This window comes from Notamacropus eugenii, chromosome 2 (assembly GCF_028372415.1).
Source record: "Notamacropus eugenii isolate mMacEug1 chromosome 2, mMacEug1.pri_v2, whole genome shotgun sequence".
NCBI lineage: Eukaryota > Metazoa > Chordata > Mammalia > Diprotodontia > Macropodidae > Notamacropus > Notamacropus eugenii.
In genome coordinates, this window is record NC_092873.1 from 190915017 (window position 1) to 190934832 (window position 19816).

At 39.2% G+C, this 19816-nt stretch overlaps 1 protein-coding gene across 5 annotated transcripts in view; it reads left to right on the plus strand.

Moving 5' to 3' along the window:
- The first annotated feature begins 12362 nt into the window (after positions 1–12362).
- AMD1 (adenosylmethionine decarboxylase 1) overlaps positions 12363–19816 on the plus strand; it is a 68740-nt gene continuing 61286 nt past the window's right edge. For 2 of the 5 annotated variants that reach the window (XM_072643055.1, XM_072643053.1), the window contains exon 1: positions 12363–12850. In XM_072643055.1, the coding sequence (XP_072499156.1) occupies positions 12741–12850 (110 nt within the window). In that variant the 5' untranslated portion in view covers positions 12363–12740. Of the gene's footprint in view, positions 12851–13028; positions 13108–13252; positions 13404–19816 lie in introns of those variants that run through there. The other 3 variants (XM_072643054.1, XM_072643052.1, XM_072643051.1) reach the window with 3 other exon arrangements.

Below are 19816 nucleotides of genomic sequence, written 5' to 3' on the forward strand. Positions count from 1 at the left end.
AGAGAAGCCAAGTTTTCCCACATAAACCCCAGAAAATATCTGACTAGGATTCCAGAGAGACCAATGACAAAGAAAACTGATAAAGAAGGTATAGAAACATATTAAAAGATTATACACTATGATCAGTTTTATTCATAAAAGGAATTTAGAGTTGGTTCAATATAAAAAACTACAAATATATTCAACAATAAGAGCCACATGATTATACCAATAAATTTCAAAAAGCTCTTGACCAGATACAGCATCCATTTCTATTAGAAACCCTGAGAAATATAGAAATAAATCAATTGAAAAGGAACTTGATATGGTAAACAGAACCTATTTAAAGGCAAGGACAGTACTATATGTAATGGAGAAATGCTAAAAGCCATGTCAACAAAGTCAGGGTAAAATAAGTATGTCCTTTACCACCACTATTATCTGATATAATGCTATAAATACTAATTACAGGATAAGAAAAGAAAAAATAAATTGAGAGAATAAGTATAGGCAAAAATGAAACAAAAGTATTGCTTTATGTGGATGACATGGTAATCTAGCTAGATAAACCTGAGCATTCAACTAAAAATGAATTGAAACAATAACTTGAGCAAAGTTGTAGGATAATAAATCTACATGATCAACTTTTATTTATACTATGAAAAACCTAGCACAAATAGAAAATAGAAAGTAAAATTCCATTCAAAATAACTACATAGAATGTATAAAATATTTGGTCTGACTACCTATTGAGGCAACTATTTGAAAAGTGGAACTGTTCAGGGAACCATTTGACTGTAACTGAAAAATAATCTTTATAGAAATAAAGACAGACCTAAATGATTGGAGAAATATTAATTGCTGACAGTTCAACTGTGACAAGGTAATAAAAATGGCAATACTACCAATATTAATTTACTTATGTAGTGACATACCAATCAAACCAAGAAAGAAGTATTATTATAGAGCTAGAAAAAATAATAATGAAGTCCATTTGGAGACAAAAAAGAAAAGATCAAGAATCTCAGTGTAAATAATAAAAAAAAGTGAGAATGAGGGCCTATAAGTATCAGATTTTTATCTATCCTACAAAGTATTAATTGTCAAAGTATATACTTTGCTACTGTAGTATATGCTACTGTTTTAAAAATACATGAGTTATTCATGGAATAGATTAAGTACATAAAATATAGAACCAAATGAATATATTAATAGTGTCTAATAATCTAACGACCCTGACTACTAGTGTTCATATTCATTTTATAGCAAAAACTGGTAGGAAATTGGAAAACAAATTGCAGAATTTAGGTTCATACCAAGAGCTTATACCATACACTACAATAAAGTCCAAATGGATATATGAAATAGGTATGTAAAAGATAATACAAAGAAATTAGAGAAACAAAGGAGATACCTTCCATAACTATGGATAGAAGAAGAATTCTTGAGCAAACAAGGGACAGACAGGATCATAAAAGACAAAATGGGCAATTTTAATTACATAAAATTGAAAAGCTCCTACACAAACAAAATCAAGATGGGTGTCCCATTTAAATCTTGGCTCTGCTCTTAACTTATTTGTGTGACCTTGAGCAAGGCACTTTACCTTTTTGGGATTCAAGTTCTTCATCTGTAAAATGATGGGGTTAAACTAGATGCCTTCTAAAGGTCTTTCCAAATCTATGATTAATTATGATACAGTGGAAGGGACACTAAAATTGGAGGATATGGATTCAAATCCTTTCCCTGATGGTTACTGCCCATGTGACCTTGGTAAGTCACTTAATATTTTGGGGTCTCAGTTTCCTCACCTGGACTAGATGATCTCTAAGGATCCCTATAGCTCTAGATTAATAATCCTAAAGCTTTTAATAAATGGCTTCTGAAGTCCCTTTCAGCTCTACATCTATGAACCTATGATCCTATCTCAAAATAAGATGCTCCACAAGCATCTTACACTAAACATTTACAAAATGGAGTTCATTATTTCTTTTCCTTTACCTATCCCTTCTCCAAATTTCCATATTTTTGTTGAGGCCAGCACTGTCTTTTCAGTTACTCAGACTCAAAACTTTGTAGTTATCCTTGACCCCCTTCTCCTTTAATAGCAACCAAATCTTGTCAATTCTGCCTCTACCATATCTTTGGCATCTGGATTCTCCTCTCTATACCCATGTCCACCTCCACTATCTCCACTCATCTAGTGCTTCTTAAACTTTTTCCACTTGCAACTCCATCAGCACTTCTTAAACTGTGGGTTGTGACCCAGTGCAACAGCCCCCTAATGGAACTTGTAGTATCTTGGCTCTCATCTCTCCAATTCATCAACCACATAGTTGTCAAAATAATCTTCCTTAAATTTAAGTCTGGTAATGTCATTCCCTCTGCTCAAGAAGCATCAGTAGCTACCTTTTGCTTCCAGCATGAAACACAAACTTCTCAGCTGTGCACCTGAATGAAATCCCTTAACAATCTGACTCTGCCTTTCCAGGTTTATTTTACTTTACTCCTTTTGACACACTCAAGGCTTCTGCCATATGGGCCCACTTACTATTCCCCAAACTCAGCAATCCTTCTCCTACTTTACTGTCTTTGCACAGGCTGCCCCACTATGCCTGGAATGTACAATCTCTTCACTTCTGTTACAGTTCCTAGTTTCCTATGAAGGTCAACTCATGTGCTTTCTACAAGAAGCCTTTCCTGATGCTCCTACATGTTAGTGTTCACTCCTTCCTCAGATTATTGTGTACAAACTTAAATCCAATTTACATAGGAGTCAAGATGATGTCATTGATCCAATTCAAAAAAAAAAATGAAGGACAAACAAACTTACGTATCAACATTTCATATCCTTAGTTAATTCTATCAGAGCCAGATCTGCTGTTTCTTTACTGTTATATAAGTAGTATGCTCCTTCCCCACTTTTAGAGGAGCATTTAGTGAGGTGATATAGTTAGAGTAGCTGGTATAAAACATCCCCACCAAAGTCTTTAACATGCTGTATCAGTCATGTACATACAGTCACCATGAAAAAGTGGGCTCAAGATTAGAGAACTATTCACAAAAGGACAGCTCCTGGTTGCTAGAAGTCTTTAGCCCTTAGGTATAGTGTAGATTCTTTGCTAGGCTTCTTCCTGTCCTTGGGTCACAATTCAGACACTGTTATTAGTTCACCTGAGGACACTGATGAAAAGATGGGCAATTCAAAGGAGACCTGGCCAACACCAAACCTGGGGACTCTCATTCTACCTCACCTCCACCACCACCACCCCAAGCAGGATGAATCTGTGCAATATATCCTTGGCTCTTCATGCAGACAATGCTGCCAGCTGATCCACAGATTCCATATAGGACACAGATGAGAAGTACAACATCCTCTGGACTCTTCAAAACTGAAAAGTTCTTCTGTCAAAGTCAGAGGAAGGAGACCTGACCAAAGTCAAAGCCAAGACCTTCCCTTCCTTCCTAGGTGGAACATCACACTCAAGCTAATTTCTCAACTTCTTCTCTTGCTAACTTGATGCTTTTATAAAAAGGACCCAGGAAACACAACAAAATCCCTCCACTGATTGGAACAGACCTCTTGCCTAGCATCATTCTGGTTCATCAAATAGCTTTCAAAGACTTTTTGAGCTTAAGGTCTTTTGGTCTCAGTGATTGGGACTTGTTTTTGTCAGGCTAAAATGGGACTGGGTTTTGAGCTTACCCCTACACATAAACACACACACACACATGCATGCATGCACGTACGCACACATGCACGCACACATGCACGCACACATATATTTTCCTTTCTACTACATTAAAGTGTTCTGGGTAATCTAATGGGGAGGCATTATGAACCACTCTTGCTTGAAACATTGCTCTTCCAATGTGGGTTTGAGGATTAGTTAGCCCTCTGTGCATAATTCAGCACTTGTCTGGGAACTCAGAGAAGTCTGTCTTCTTTATGCTTATAAATCTAGCACTTAGAATGACTTACACATAGTAGGTGCTTAATAAATGTCTCTTGGAGTAGGTAATAATAGCATACATTTATGGAGCCTCCAAAGCTTACAAAACACACACAATAACCTTGTGATCTTATTAGAGTAACTACTATTATTACCCTTATGTTATACATGGGTAGACTGAAGTTCAGAGTGGTAAAATGACATAATCATAGTCTTACAGCTAGGAAGTCCTGAACTGAACAGAAGTATCAAACCCAGGTTTTCCAAGATCAAATCTAATGTCATTTTCCTTTACCACATTTCCTTTACCACATTTCCTTACCACAAGCCCATTATTGTAATACTAATGAGATTAAAGATCTTCCCCACCCATTAACGGTCCGTTAAGGAGAATTTGATTAGGGTAGATTTGTAGGAAGGCCCACCCTTTTGTTAATGAGGCACTGGTTTTCAATGGTTGTGATGCCCTCTGATTCTGAAAAGTGTATCTATATCTATATGTGTGTGTGTGTGTGTGTGTGTGTATGTATGTATGTATGTATATATGTACTCTGAAGTGAGGTTTTGTTTTGGGGCTTAGTTTTGGAAAGATGGTTTGTGTGCCAGATGAGACTCTGGGAAGCCGATAAGCAGCCCTCCAGCTTTGAAACTCAGATGTTGGTGCTTCTCTCTCTGGTATGTATGTATGTATGTATGTATGTATGTATGGTCAGACAGTTATCTGTCTGTTGATCTGTGATGTATGTATTGCTTATGGTCAGGCAGCTGGAAGCCCTGTTTCTTGATCGTTATTTCTCTGTATTTTCTCTGAAGTTCAGGGTGCTAAATGACTATGTGCTTGATTATAGTGACTGTAGACCCTTCAAAAGTGTACTTTCCTTTTAGAAAAGCAGATCTAAGAACCTGTACAGCAGGCCCTTCTGTGTATGTCAGGGTGCTTGCTTTTATAATCATTTAGCATTTATAATTTATTATCATTTAGCACATAGTAGTATTACTTTATTATTTTGCTCTATATGTTCTTTCTCATTTTTCTGTAATGTTTGCCTCAATTTTCTCATTTGTAAAATGGGAATGATAATAGCATCTATCTCCCGTGGTTGTTGTGAGGTTAAATAAGGTAAGAGTTGTAAAGTGCTTAGGACAGTACCTGGCATATAGTAAATGTTATATAAACGTTAGCTCTTATCATTATAATTATCTATATTATATCCATAATTTATCCATCTCTTTAATCTTCTTGAGAGAAAATTTTGTAAGCTATAGTATGTTCTTTCACATTTCCTCTGTTTTTAAATTTATGTCACAGTCACTTCTGGGAACACTCTTTTCTGACCAATAAAACAGTAAGTAAAAGCATCTGATGTACTGACAATATGTAAAATATTTTGCTCTAGTAGATCCAACTTCTCTGCCATGGAGAGGCATGTTGTATTGTGTGTTCTCTGGGATCTTTATTGGTTTTCAAATTATTTGAAGTTAAACTTTCTTTTAGTGATCTTTTAATTTAAATTTATATTATTGTGGTCATTTCTCTTGTTCTTTCACTTCTACTAATCAGTTTCATATAAATTTCAGTCATCAGTTCATGTAAGTCTTCCAGTTATTCTCTGAATTCCTCATATTTTTTATTGCACAATAATATTCCATTAAATTCATGTACCATAGTTTTTTCAATCATTCCCCTAGTCAACAGACACAAGCTTTGTTTACAAAGAGTACTTACTATAAATGTTTTGGTATGAATTGAGAAGTGAGATCACTGGATCAAAAGGCATGGACAATTTAGTGAATTTTTTTAATATAATTCTAAGTTGAGATCTAAAATGGTTAAATCAATTAATAGTTCAATCAGCTGTAGGTTCAAGTACAATTCTCTTTTCCTGTTCTACTATTTATTGACCCATTTAATTTGTTTTTGTTAAGTTCAGAATAAAAATGGAAATTTTTTCTTTAAGGAAAGATGTGATGCTGAAAGAATTTTGAGAAATGATTTTGATTTTTTTAAGAACCATAAATGAAAACTATTCAGTGGGGAAAAGGAGAACAAGGACTTATGACTTTGCCACAATTATAGTCTTGAATTTCACCTTCATTTGGGATCAGTGCCCCTTGTCTTTGTTACTGAATCAACTGTACTAGCTCATAGGTAACTTTGGTGATATTCACCAAATTAGACCTCCAAGAGGTACAAAATTTGAACTAAATATAGAAAGGTGATCATAGAGGAGGGTCTTCCAGATAAATTAAAGTTTTGTATTTTTTTGGTTGCAGAATGTATCTAAAGTTATTTGTTTTGGATAGTAGGGAGCTTTATAAAAAAATTTGCTTTTGTAAATCAAATGCCTTTTTATAGTCAACCAACCAGTGAACACCATGGAATCTTGTATTCTTGATACATGTCAATTATATAATTATAAAGAGGTTGTCTGCTAAAGAATATTTGCAAAAGCTAATGCATATAGTTTATTTTCATAAAAATTTTGTGCAAATTGTAAAGTAGGCATATTGGTTAGTAGTTATTGATATTCTCTCTCTCTCTCTCTTTGGACAACTGATGGACAATCTATGTGACCCTCGATGGAATCCTTAAGGAAAATTTATTAAAGGTCATGGAAAGAGTCATACAATGTAAAAGGTAAGGATGAGTTAGGTTCTTTTTTTTCTTTAACAGGTATCTTCATTTTGTTTAGGTGTTTTCATATTACAAAAATGTACAGATTACCAACCACTCCACAAGAAGTCTCATAACAGTAAAATAATGAAATAAAATTACTAATACAGTGACTTCATCTGAAAGTAACTGCAGTATCCTACATCTGTAGCATGCTATCACTTTTCTATTTAAAAAATGGAGAAATGTTTTCTTCCCTACCCCCAACTCCCAATCTATTCTTTGTAAGAAATATGTATGGTAAAGAAAAATTCCTTCAACATTTGGACACATGCATACACATACACACACACACACACACACACACACACACACATCTCATTCTGCACCTTAAATCCATCACCTTTTTATCATGGATTGCATAGTTTATCATTGGTCCTCTGAAACCATGAATGTTCATAGTTCTTACAGCTTTCAAAATTTGTTTTTACAGTTGTACAATTTAGAATTGTATAAATTGCTCTGGCTCTGCTCATTTCATTCTTCCTAAGTTTGTAAAAATCTTCAAAATTGTTTGTTTTTATAATATTGATGTTGTAGTATAAATTGTTCTTCTCTGCTTACTTCACTCTTTATCAATTCATGTCTTTCCATGTCTTTTTGGAATCATCTATTCGCTCATTTCTTACAGTGCAACAATATTTCATGATCTTCATATACCACAGTTTATTCAGTCATTCCTTACTTGATTAGAAGCCCCTTTCCCTTCTTCTTTAATCTCTTTTGGGTAAAGGCTGAACAGAGGTATAGCTGGGACAAAAGACTTGCACTATTACATAACTTTTGTATATAATTTGTATATAATTCCAGATTACTTTAGCACAACAGTAATAATAGTAACTAACATTTATGTACCAGGCACTGTTAAGTGCTTAAAAATTGTATCTCATTTGATCCTCACAATAACCCTGGGAGGTGGGTGCTATTATTATCCCTATTTTACAAATAAGAAAACTGAGGCAAACAGACATGTAGTGATTTGCCCAGGGTCACGCAGCTAGTGTCTTTCTAGAATGCCTGCACACATTCACATGTTCACTAATATAGCATCAATGTGCCTGCTTCCTCACAGCCCTGACAACATTTGTTCTTTTCTTTTCTCTTTTTTTTTTTGTCAGATCTTTCGCAGCCTGATGGGTTGAGTTCTGCATGATAGGGAAAAGTATCCATATTGATTAGATTTTTAAAAATCCATAGAAATACAAACTCAGTATTTAAAATCCTGCTGAAAGAGAGGCAGTCTACTTCAAGGATTATGTCATGTACTCTAGGGTCCTCATCCAATACACTGAATTTCCTTTAGCACTTAAGGCAACAAAAAGTATTTGCCAAATTAGAAAAGTGCCAATTAGAGAAAAAGACAATGCAGTATCTGTGGCACATAGTTGGCTGGTGGGAAAATCTGTATAATTAGCTGTCTTCAAGTATTTGAAGAGCTATTGAGTGGAAGATGAAATACATTTATTTGTTCTACTTGACCCCATAGAGTAGAACCAGCAGCAAGAGGTGAAAATTGCAAAGAGGCAATCTGGATTAGATCTGAATTGTACCACCAGCCTCCAGTGTTGCTTTCAACTACAGGATTTCGTGGTCTGCATAAAGTAGAAGACCACAGTTCTGTACTGAGAAATCCCTACACTGACAAAATACTTGCAGGGACTATTAAATTTTATGGCAAAACTCTTAACACTTCATCCCAGAGTTTCTCACCCTGACAGAGTTTCTCACTGATCCACTGAAATACCCCAAGGCTTTCCAGTAATACTGAAAAGGCAATTTCAGTCAAAAGAACTCCTTCACCTTGGACATTATTTTGACCTACCAAGACTGCATATTTGGGTATTGATATATCCAATGTGACTAAAGGAGCTATTTTCTAACAGGCATAAACCATAAGTTCACCAAAACTGGTAGTCAGTATGATGGAGGTGAATGATTATTTGGCTCACCATGGGCATGAGCAAGCTGTGATTTATTACAAATAAAGGATTTCATAGGAGGAACACTATAAAAGATGCTATAAGACAAATATATGAATGACTGGTCATATAGCAAGAGCAAAAATATAGTTATCCCTTCCATATTGCTGGTGGTAGGAGCCTGGCACCCATGTAAAATTTTTTGGTCCTACGTTTGTACCAGAGAAAAAGTCTGAATTATTATTAAAAGATGAAATATGCTATTATAAAATAATATAAATAGTGCATTTGTGAATTTCTAAACTTTTTCTGTGTCATCTGCAGGCCTTCGTGTGCCTTCTGCAGCTTCCACAAAACTCCCCCCAAATTCCCATTTAATTTTTTATGCTGACCTGCAATATATTGAAACAGTGATGGGGAAAGTTGAGACACAAGAGGAATAATTGAAACTGAAAGACAACTAATATGCTCCATTGGTATCCATGCAAGAGAAATCAAAAAAGGTCCCCAACATATTAGGGAAACACTCTGGGTGAAAATATATATTGATAAGCAGATGAACAGGTTCGGATCAGTTCAAGTCTGTATTTGAACAAGAACGTCTATTTTGATGAAACCACAGATCTAATGGAGCACTGTGGTATGGGAGGCTTACTGTTGATTCACATTGAGCTTATTGTCCACTAAACTCCGAGGTTGGTTTTTCCTCCACATCTCTCCCCTTACTTAAGCCTTACTTAACTTGCTAATTTGTTAAACAGGAGTGACAGATTTTACATTCATGCCTATTAAATTTCATTTTTTAGGTTCAGTCCACTAGCCTGACAAGATCTTTTGAGATCTTGAGTTCATTCTCCAATGTGCTCTTTAGCCTTCATGTTATCTGAAAATTTGATGAGCATGTCTTTTATGTCTTTATCTAATTCATTAATAATAATCAACGGACAGAAAAATTATCTAACAATATAAGAGGCCAAAGACAAATTCTTGGGGCACTCAACATTCTCTAGGTTTACCTAATACTTAGTACTTTTGGGGTCCAGTCATCAATCAATTAATAAGCATTTAATTTTTATTAAAGGAGTTTATAATCTAATGGGGGAGACAAAAGGCAAATAAACATATACAAAGCAAGCTATACACAAGACAAATATGAAATAATTAACAAGAGGAAGGCACTAGAATTAAGAGGGGTTGGTTGGGAAAGGCTCTCTGTAAAATATGAGATTTTAGTTGGGACTTTATGGAAACCTGGGAAGGCAACAGGCAGAGCTGAAGAAGGGAGAGCATTCCAGGCACAGGGACAGTCAGATGTTGAAATTATGATAAAAATGATTGGTAGTATCGTAATTTCATTCATGAGGAATGGAGTAGTTAGGAAAAGGAATCAAATGGTGGTGGGGGAGATAAATTCAGTTTTGTACTTCTTGATTCTGGGAAAAGGTGTAGTATATCCATGCATGGATTAACAAATTAAGAACTAAGTACATGGTGATTCTCAGCTTCAAGATTTAAAATAGCCTATAAATAGTAACACATGGTTTCTAATCCCAGCTCTACTACTGTGGATATAACTAGCTTCATAACCTTGTACATATCTTTGAGCTTCTGTTTTTTTATTTCTCTCTAAATTGAGGCAGCTGGATTATCAGGTGTTCTTAAACTTTTTTTTATGTCCTGGACCCCTTCAGCAGTCTGGTGAAACCTATGGACCTCCTCTCAGAATAATGTTTTTAAATATCTAAAATACATGAGATTATAAAGGAAATCAATTACATTTAGGTTTTATTATCAATATATTTTTTAAAAAAACTTCATTCATGGACTTCAGGTTAAAATCCTTTGGCTCATTTAATGACCTTACAAGTCTAATCTATGACCCAATGATCCTTCCAGTTCTAAAATTTATTCCATAAGCCATTTGGCTAGGAAACACTAATTGCTTTAATATACACATTATTTTGAATTAACCTCCATCAAATTAACAAGGTTTTACAGTATCATTGTTCTCATCACTACATTAAGACTTAAATTACATTGGAAAAAATAATATGGTAGCAATTGAAAAGCAACTAATTACAAGCAATTATAAGACAAATAATGTTTATACTACAAGTAGAGTTTGAGGCAGTTTAACAGACGTGGATTCTCCATTTCTATAAGCAACTACTTAAAGCCAAAGAATGGAATTGCTTGTAAAAACATGGCAGTACTACTTTCATCTTCATCCCAATTAGTATTACAAGCCATCTTTCCATTAAAAAAAAAAAAACAGCCTTGACTTGCCTACCCATTTGCTTGTCTTTGCCTCAACTAATGGAAAGATGGACTGTAAGATCTGGGAGTTCATAACCCCAATTTAAACAGTCAGATGTTTTTGTACAAGGTGGCAAGATTATTAGCAAATATAATAACAAGCTCAATACCTAGTTGCTTTCAACAAGTTTCATGGAAAAATGTGAACAAACCTTTATACTTGTTGGACAAGTATAAAGCCCTGCAGGGTATCTGGAAAGCAAGCTCAAACCTCTTTTCCAGCTGCTTCCCCCTCCCCATGCTGACAACATCCGAAAGCCCAGTTTTTAAAAGTCTTCTCTGATCTTAAGAGAAATTTATTTCGTCTCGTGACACATTTCTCTTCAAGTCGCAGACATTTTTCAATCTTCCAAGTTCTCCCAGGTACCCAATAAGTAAGACGGAGGGTCACTGTGACATTCTGACCCTGTCCTAACTTTGTCCTGCCATGGTCGGTCATGCATTCATTTTCCGTGCATTAGGCATCTCAGCAACGATGCACTTCTTCACAGTCCTCAGTGCCCCATTCTAGAACGCGGTTTTCTATTGATTAGGATACCTGCTGAAGGCTGAGCCAGTGCCAACGCCCCTCTTCCCAGGGACCATTTTCAATCGGTTGAGATTTGTGAGAAACAAATCGGATTTACCAATAAAGTTAATGCCCCGTTCGATTTGGAGGAAGACATTCTCATTCTTAAATCTGTCCCACTGAGGCATGAAGTTGTGCTCCGCGCTCCACAAACTCACGAGACTGAGAGAAGGGTTTTCTAAAGGATAAACAGGTTAATGGAGGCGGCTCGCGGAGACCCAGAGCCCTCTAGGGCTGGGCGCCACGCTGCTTTTCTTTCCCCTTTTTCAAACCAGGCGAAAGCCCAACAGCTTCTGCCTATTGTGTAAAAGCGATACGAATTCGCTCCTATTCGCACGCCAGGATGAAGCTGGGGCAGAAAGAGGCGAAAGCCTGGTGCTCCCACTCTTGGCAAGGGCACGCGTCAAGGGGCAACGCGTGGAGTTTGAAAACGTGGATGCTTCCTTTCTTGTTCTAGCCTCGGAGAAATAGTCGGCGGAGAATAGCCAGATCCACCAGAAGCATGGGTGACCAAAGACACCCCACAGGGAAGGGAGCGAGCCGCTCCCCGGCAGCGCAGCCCGGCCCGGCCCGCCCTGCACCGCCCAGCCCAGCCCAGCCCATCTCAGACACAAGGACCCGCCCACGCTAGCTGAATTTTGAAAAGCTCAGCCGCGACAGACAAGTCCTCCTCCCCACTCCGCTTAGACGCTTCCTTTTTCACCCCGATTTATTCTCCCCAGCTAAATGCAAACGCGGTCTCCTCCTCCTCTACCTCCCGCTCGAGGGAGCCATGGCAAAAGATTGACCAGGAAAGCTGCTTCCCGGCGCACGCGGGAGGCCCGCCCCAACCTAAGACGGCAAGTGATTGACAGGCGCCGGGTGCTATGAGCGGGAGGGGCGGGGCCGCGTGCGTCACTTCCTGACCCTGTGGGGTGAGGGGGTATATAAGGGCCTTGCTCACGCAGCGCCCTCGCTTACACAGTATGGCCGGCGACATTAGCTAGCGCTCGCTCTATGCTCTTCTCTGTAACGGGAACCAGCGGAGTAAAAGAGACTGAACAGCATCTGCCTCTATTTCCAACACAGACTCACGTTCAACTTTCGCACGAGAGAAAAAAAAGCCGGGAAAAATTTTATTAATCTTTTTTTAAAAAAAGTTAATATAAAATTATAACAGAAGCAAAAAAAAAAGAACCACGCGCACGCGAAAAAAAAAGAAACAAAAAAACCTCCTGAACTTTAAAGAAGCAGCAGGAACAACCCGCAGCGGCGGAGGCGGCGGCGGCGGGAGAAGAGATTTAATTTAGTTGATTTTCTGTGGTTGTTGGTTGTTCGCTTGTCTCACAGTGATGGAAGCTGCACACTTCTTCGAAGGGACCGAGAAGCTGCTGGAGGTTTGGTTCTCCCGGCAGCAGCCAGACGAGAGCAAAGGATCTGGGGATCTCCGCACCATCCCAAGGTCGGGGGGCGCGGTGGCGAGGGGTCGGAAGCGTGGATAAGCCTTGGTCAGCGGGCCAGGGTCGGGGGTGGAAGGACGGGAGGGGGGCGGAGGTGTCTAGAGGGCCGGGGACTAGCTGCCCGCCGTCAGGTGGTAAAATCCTACGTTCGGTAGTCGGCGCCCTTTTCCGTGGCGGGGCTGATGGTGGTAGGGGCGAGGGGGAGGGGACTGGAGCGCCGTTTGCGGTGGGGCCTCTGCCTCGTGCCGGCCGCGCTCAGGTAACGTCCTTCCGCGGCCCGGGGGTGGGGTGGGCGAGCGCGGGCTTCAGGTGATTGAGGAATGGAATGCTCACCCATCCGGGCTACTGGGCGCCGCCCCCGCCTGGAGGGAGGGAGGAAGGGGGGGGGGGGGGGAGCGCGAGAGCCGGTCGTTGGCTCGGTCTCCTTCCCTCTCTGCCCGCGGGTCAGGTGTGTTCGGCGCCGTCCGCTCGAGCCTGGGGCTCCTCGGACCACTTGTCCGCGTTAGGTGACCTCGATCCGGCTGGACCCACCACCGTCACTGCCCGCAGCCCCTGGTGGGCTTTGGGGGAGAGGGCAGATACGCTCTTCCCGCCGCTGCGGGGAGGAAGGGGAATTCCCCCTCGGAGAAGGATCTGGTTTAAGCAGGCCTCCCGCGGAGCCGCCATAAAAACCCGCCTCCCGCGGCCTCCCCTTCGGGTCCCTGCCGGCTGGCTCCTTGGGGTGGGGAGCGGGTGGGAGGCGGCGGTGTCGCAGTGCCCGCGCGGCCTCGGGTGGGGGTGGGGTGGGGGGCGCCGCCGTTGCCTTGAATCCTCTGCACCAAAACCTCGGGCCTAGCGCGTGGCCCGCGCGGCCTCCCTGCCTGGGAGATCCGCTTTTGCCATCGAGGCTGGTCTGCAGCCGCTCGTGGCGGATGGCCGCCCCTACGGGCGTGACGAAGCCCGAGAGGAAGTATTGGTTGGAGGCTTTTCTGACCTTGTGCGGTATAACCTGTTACTTGAGCCTGGGAGCTCGGGGGCATGGCAGTGCGGCGTTAATAGCATAGATGCCCATCCTGCAATTATTTCTGCCCGGGAACGTAATGCTCGGTGTGTAACGCATTTGTCCTGCCTGCTGCCTTAAGCTTGGTCCAGGATATCTGCGGCCCCGGGCTCCCTGCACCTGAGGCCACAGAACCAATCCCAGAGGCTTTTTCTGAACCTTTCCTTGATGGCAGCTAGTGGCGTCTTTGGAGGTAAATTCGGAAACTGGTTCTAATCGTCCTCCCCCCTTTTAAAAACAATGGCATTATTGGAAGTACAGACTTGTCTTTCATGCAGTCTAATAATAAAGGTACCTGAAAGAAATTAAGCTTAACCTGAGTGTCGGGCGACCCTAGGGTCTCTGGAAGGACCGACGTGTGCTTGGACTGCCTGCCCTTTTCCTTCCCTTCGTTTCTCTGCGAATCCCTTTTCTATTCCCCCCCACCCCCACCCCGCCCCAGTGGCCATAACTACGATTACACGTGAGGTTCTTAGCTGTGCCTTATCTTCTAACTGGCTCCTCTTCATTGAAAAGTTGGACCAATGAGAGCTTTTAGGGTAGGCAGACTGTTGGGCCCTATGGCTGTCAGCCAATGGGATTTTGAAGAATGTTGTTAGCTGCCACTCAGCCCTAATCCTCAGATAAAGAGCAACCCAGGTTAAGGGGGAAACTAGGAGGTGCTACGGAGGCATTTCAGGCACTTTTTTGTGGTTCGTTTTCCAGCAGTAAATGAAGGATTCCTGTCTTCGTTGTGACTACAAAGTACTTTGGCTCTTCCTAAGTTTGGTGTGATGCTAAAGACTTTAAACTTCAGGGTTACTGTTTTCCTTTGTTTTTCAACTTAAAAAGAGATGACAAAAACCTCCCTATGTATGTGTCCGTAGTGATAAAACTGATGCAGTTAGAAGTTTCTAAAGGAAAAAAGGTATTTTAGAAGAGTAATTAAATGGAAGTGAGTTGTTATAGAAATTTTAGCTACATCATAACTAAACAGATTTCCTTGGCTAACAGATTGAACATTCCTCATAATTTAAACGGTTTCTTGGAGAAGAATTTGATGGATGAGCTATGTTTTAGTCTTTGTAGAAGTTTGGGGTTTTTTTCCCCTTCCCAAGGTGATAACTACATTTAGAATCATAGAATTTGAAGGATGTTAACATGAATAGTTCATATATTGAATTATCCTTTAGTGAAGGTTTGTGATATTGGTGTAGATTTTAATCTGCCTGTAAAAGGGTCACCTGACAGATGAACTAGCCATTTTGTAGGATCTTTTTGTTTTGAGGGAAACCTTGGGGAAAAGTTAATAATTTATGGCGCAAAGACTCTTAATCTGGATCCATGACCCTTTTTTTAAAAGCATTTTTGAAAACTATATTTAAGAATAATTTTGTTTCTTTTGTAATCCTTTTTTGTTTTATGCATTTAAAAACATGATTGAGAACAGTTCATAGGCTGCTTCACCACTCTGCCTAAGGACCCATCCTACTGAGAAAGACCATGAAACTTTCCCCCCCCCAGAAGCTATTAGTTTCACCTATCTCTCCTAGATCACAAACTTGAACATGAAAAGGAGATCTTAGAAATCATCTAGTATAAACAGCCCACAAAGGTGAAGTGATTTATTTATCCCTAGGGTCACATAGTGGAAGATCCAGCTGGATTATAATCTAGATTTAAGATATTTTGTTCCATTGCTACTGCACTGTAACACCAAGTTGCCTTTTCAGTTGACTCTTGGGTACTGTTCAGGAAAATGGATTCAAGTTTGTGGCTCAGTACTTACTGGCTATATAGGCAAGTGGGCAAAACTCCCTGAATCTTTCTAGAGCCCTCAGATTTTTGCTGTAGAACCATTTTTCTAGACCCTTAAAGCAATAGGATTACCAATTTGAGAAAGACACGTGATTGATCCAGTTGAGTACGGTTGTTAAGCTGCTTGTGAAACTCAAAAGCTACTGTAGAATCCTTTTATATTGCTTAGAAATTGTGGAAGGAAGTGTTTTTTTTGGTGTTTTTTTTTTTTTTTTTTAAGTAACTTGGACATGTTTTTTGGTGATGAGTTCATTGATTTATTCTGAGGCACTCCCAATCAGTTTCCAAAACATCTGGTAGTCAGTAAACAAGCAAAACAAGCATTTGTTAAATTGAATGCATACATGCAATGTGTCTCTGTGTGCATGTTGTGTTTGTTCACTCACAGGCCCAGTAACCTAGTTTTTATTTTCTCATCTCTCTGACCTGAACTTCCAGGTTCAGCAGGCTTTTCACTAAACTGCTACTCAATCTATAATATAAATTTAAATAGTATGACAAGAGATTTTGTTAGTTATAAACTAGCCTAGCTACTTACTTTTCTCACTTTATTGGGGTGGGCGGGGCATACATGAAATTCTGCTCCCTGACCATGGTGGTATGAGCAGAGAAGGCTGAGAAACATTAAAGAAGTAAGTTGGCTTAGTAGAATTTTCCAGGGTGTGTAAAAGGAGAATAATTACGATTACAAAATAGTATCATTCTACTGGCATATTTCCCATCCACCTTGTTAGTCTGTAGTATCTAACAAGTTTTAGAGTATCTCTGAATTAGTGCAGTGTGCACTAAGCAAGTTGTGACATGCTTTGTAAGTTAACATTGTAGTGGAAAAAATAAATTCATCTTTTTAATGAAAAATTAGAACAGATTTTGATTATTTAAAATTTGGTTACTAGTCTTAATTCATAATTTGAATGCAGGAGTAGTGATTTGTAATCAGTCTAGTCAAATGGTCAAGAAGGTAAAACTTCAGTAAAGTGGACAAATATGTTTATTTTGTTTCATAATTTGGTATCTGAGTTATTTGAAAAGGAAGCCCCAAGCAATTTTATGTCACTTATAAAATGTGGTGAGCTTGGGGAATTTTTCTCTCTTTGTCTGTGGAATCAAATTATGTGAACTAAGGTGTCTTTCACCTAGTGTAGGAACTCTTAAAAATATTTGTTGAATCTTTGTAATGCTGGTTAAATCATATAACCATAGATGTTTGTCCATGATATTATGTTGAATTGAGATTCTGTGCTTGCTTTTCAGTCTAGTGGGAAAGGATGCTGGATTTGGAGTCAGAAGACATGGATTCAAATTGGAACTCTGTCCAGATAAATCATTTAACATCTCTAAGACTCAATTCACTCATGTGTAAAATGAAAGGATTAGACTAGGTGACCTCTAAAATCTCTTTCAGACTGAAATTGAAAATCCTGTGACCCAAGTTCCTGGGGTAATTTTTGAACAGGAAGAGAGAGTGACATCAAAAGAGGTTGGGGGGGCGAGGGTAAGGGTGAGGGAAATGACCTATTGGGGCTTTACTTGACAAAGATGCTTTGATTTACCATTTCCTTTTCTAGTTCATTTTACCTGAGGTGAACAGGGTTAAGAGACTTATCTAGAGTCACACAGCTAGTGTCTGAGGCCTAAGTAAAACTCAGAAAGAGGAGTAGTGCCTTATGCACTGTGCCATCAGCTGTCTAGTCGTAACATTCCATGACTGTGGGCTGCCTTTGCAAAGAAAGGCATTAGAGGTAGGAAATGAGATATCCTGTGTAATGTGTAAATGAGCCTGTTAAAAAAAATTAGTCTAGAGCCATAACATGAAGGGCCTTTAAATATCAAAGAAAAGTTCAGGATGAGTGGGAGAATGGTGACATCCTTGAAAAAAATTAGGAAGTTAGAAGGAAAGGGGGTGTGTTTAGGAGGGAAGATAATAAATTCTCTTTGAACTTCCTAAGTGTGAGTATACATGTAGCACCTGAGGGTGGTCCAAGTAGCAAATTTTGGACTGGGGTGGTGGGGTAAGGCTAAAAGATTTGGAGTCATTTGCATAGAGATGAGAATAATTGAGTTTACCAGATCTGGTAAGATTGACTTAGTAAGGAATGTGGTCAGAAGCCCTAGGAGAACTGGATGGAGGGGAAATTAAAGACTGAAAAGAAATGGTATGACCGGTAAGAAGGAGAATCCTTAAAAGGAAGGAGAGGGTTTGTGTCCCAAAGGAAGGAGAATGTATGCAGAAGGAAGATGACAATTGCAGAGAGATCCAAAAAGATGAGAACTGAGAAAAGGCCTTAATTTAGCAATGAAGATACTTGCTGACCTTGATGAGAGTAGTTTTAGTTGAAAATGCAAGGGGTTGAGAAGTCAACTAAAGGTGAGAAAGGTAGAGTCAGTGGGACAGCCTGTGAAAGGGAGAAAAATAGTAAGTTTAGTTTATAAATCTGGTGCTTGGAAAAGGGGGAGGATAGTATAGTAAAGGTAATTTATTGGGGGTGGCATGGGCAGGGGGCTCACCTTGGGATCATTCAAGACTAGTTATCAGCTATGTGATCCTGGGTAAGTCATTTAATCCTATTTGCTTCACTTTTCCTCATCTGTAAAATGAGCTGGACAAGAAAATGATAAATTACTCCAGTATCTTTGGCAAGAAACCCAAAATGGGGTAATGAGTCTGACACAACCAAACAACATTATTCTGTATTTTTTTTTAAAAAAAGCATTTCATACATAAAATAGAAGACAGTGTTCCATGTGAAACTACAAACTTCCATTTCATACAGCTTATGTTTGTGGTGCATTATTTTTAATATAAATTTTTGTTGATAGTCTTTTGTTTGTACGTTGTCTAAATTTCCTTCTGTATGTCTCTCCTTCCCAGAGAGCCCACTATTCCATAGAACAGAGTAAAACAAAATTTAAAAGAAAAGCAAGCCTCTATACTGATCAGTATATTGAAAAATTAAGCACTTTTTCCACCTTTGTGAACCTCTCTCTGGCAAAAAAGAGGTGTTCTTGTACTTCTTTTGAGCTTTGTTTGTTCTCTTGTTTGTACATAATTTTGCAACATTTATTTTTGATTATTTTCTGGTTATTTAGGTTTACATTGTTGTAGTTTGTATATTTTCTTGGCTTTGCTTCTGCTCTTGAACTCTGCATCAAATCATGTAAGTTCATGCTTTTCTCTGCATTCATCATTTCTGTAATATCATAACCATTAATATTCACATACCACAGCTTGTTCTTCAGTCAGTGGATATCTACTTTGTTTCCAATTCTTAGCTAACACAAAAGTGCTGCAATAAATATTTGGTAAATTTGAGGACTTATCATTGACTCAGGAGGGGCAGGCAAATGCCTTGACGTCAAATGGCATGGATAGTTTAAGCAGAAAGATTTGGACATGTTTGAAGGTAGCTACTAAGGACCCCTGGCTAAGAGACTTGAGATTGAGAGCATAACAAGTTAGAGGAATTAACCTTTCTGGAAAAGGTATTGGGATGTGATGCTGATGTGATTTGGAGTTTGGGATGCAACCTTAGTTCTCTTCATTGAAGTTTGGAGCCATCCGTTGTAGAAAAGATTGTCTTTTCCAAAAATTTGTAGTCAGATTTAAAATTGATGGTACTCATGTATCAACAAAGGACCTGTGGAATAGATAACCTTTGCTGAATCTGCTATATTGAAGTGCAGCAGTGTAGAGATCCATTTGACATTGGCTAGCATTAAGAGACTCAGAATTGTTGAGGACAATGTTAACGTTGAACTGATCAAAATTTCTAAGGCCGTAAATGGGGGCCAAAGAAATCCAAGAGCCTGGAAGTTTCCATGAGAATGAAGACTGTATTGGATGACTAGTGTTAAGGTTCGGGGAGAACTTAACTTGAAAGGTTTGAGAGAGGTTCTTTCTTGTCAGAGGAATTTTAGTGTTTGTAGAGGTAGAATATTTTTGTGTAATAGTGAGAAGATATATCACGTTCATCTCTGGAACAGAGACCTTGGACATATGGTCAATAATATGAAGAAAGAAGATATGAAAATCTTCTTGAAAGTAGTAGCTTGTCATCTGAACATGGTAAGCCAAAATCAGTGGGATTACTTTTGATTTTTTTTAAGTTGTCAAAAAGTACTTTCTGTTGAT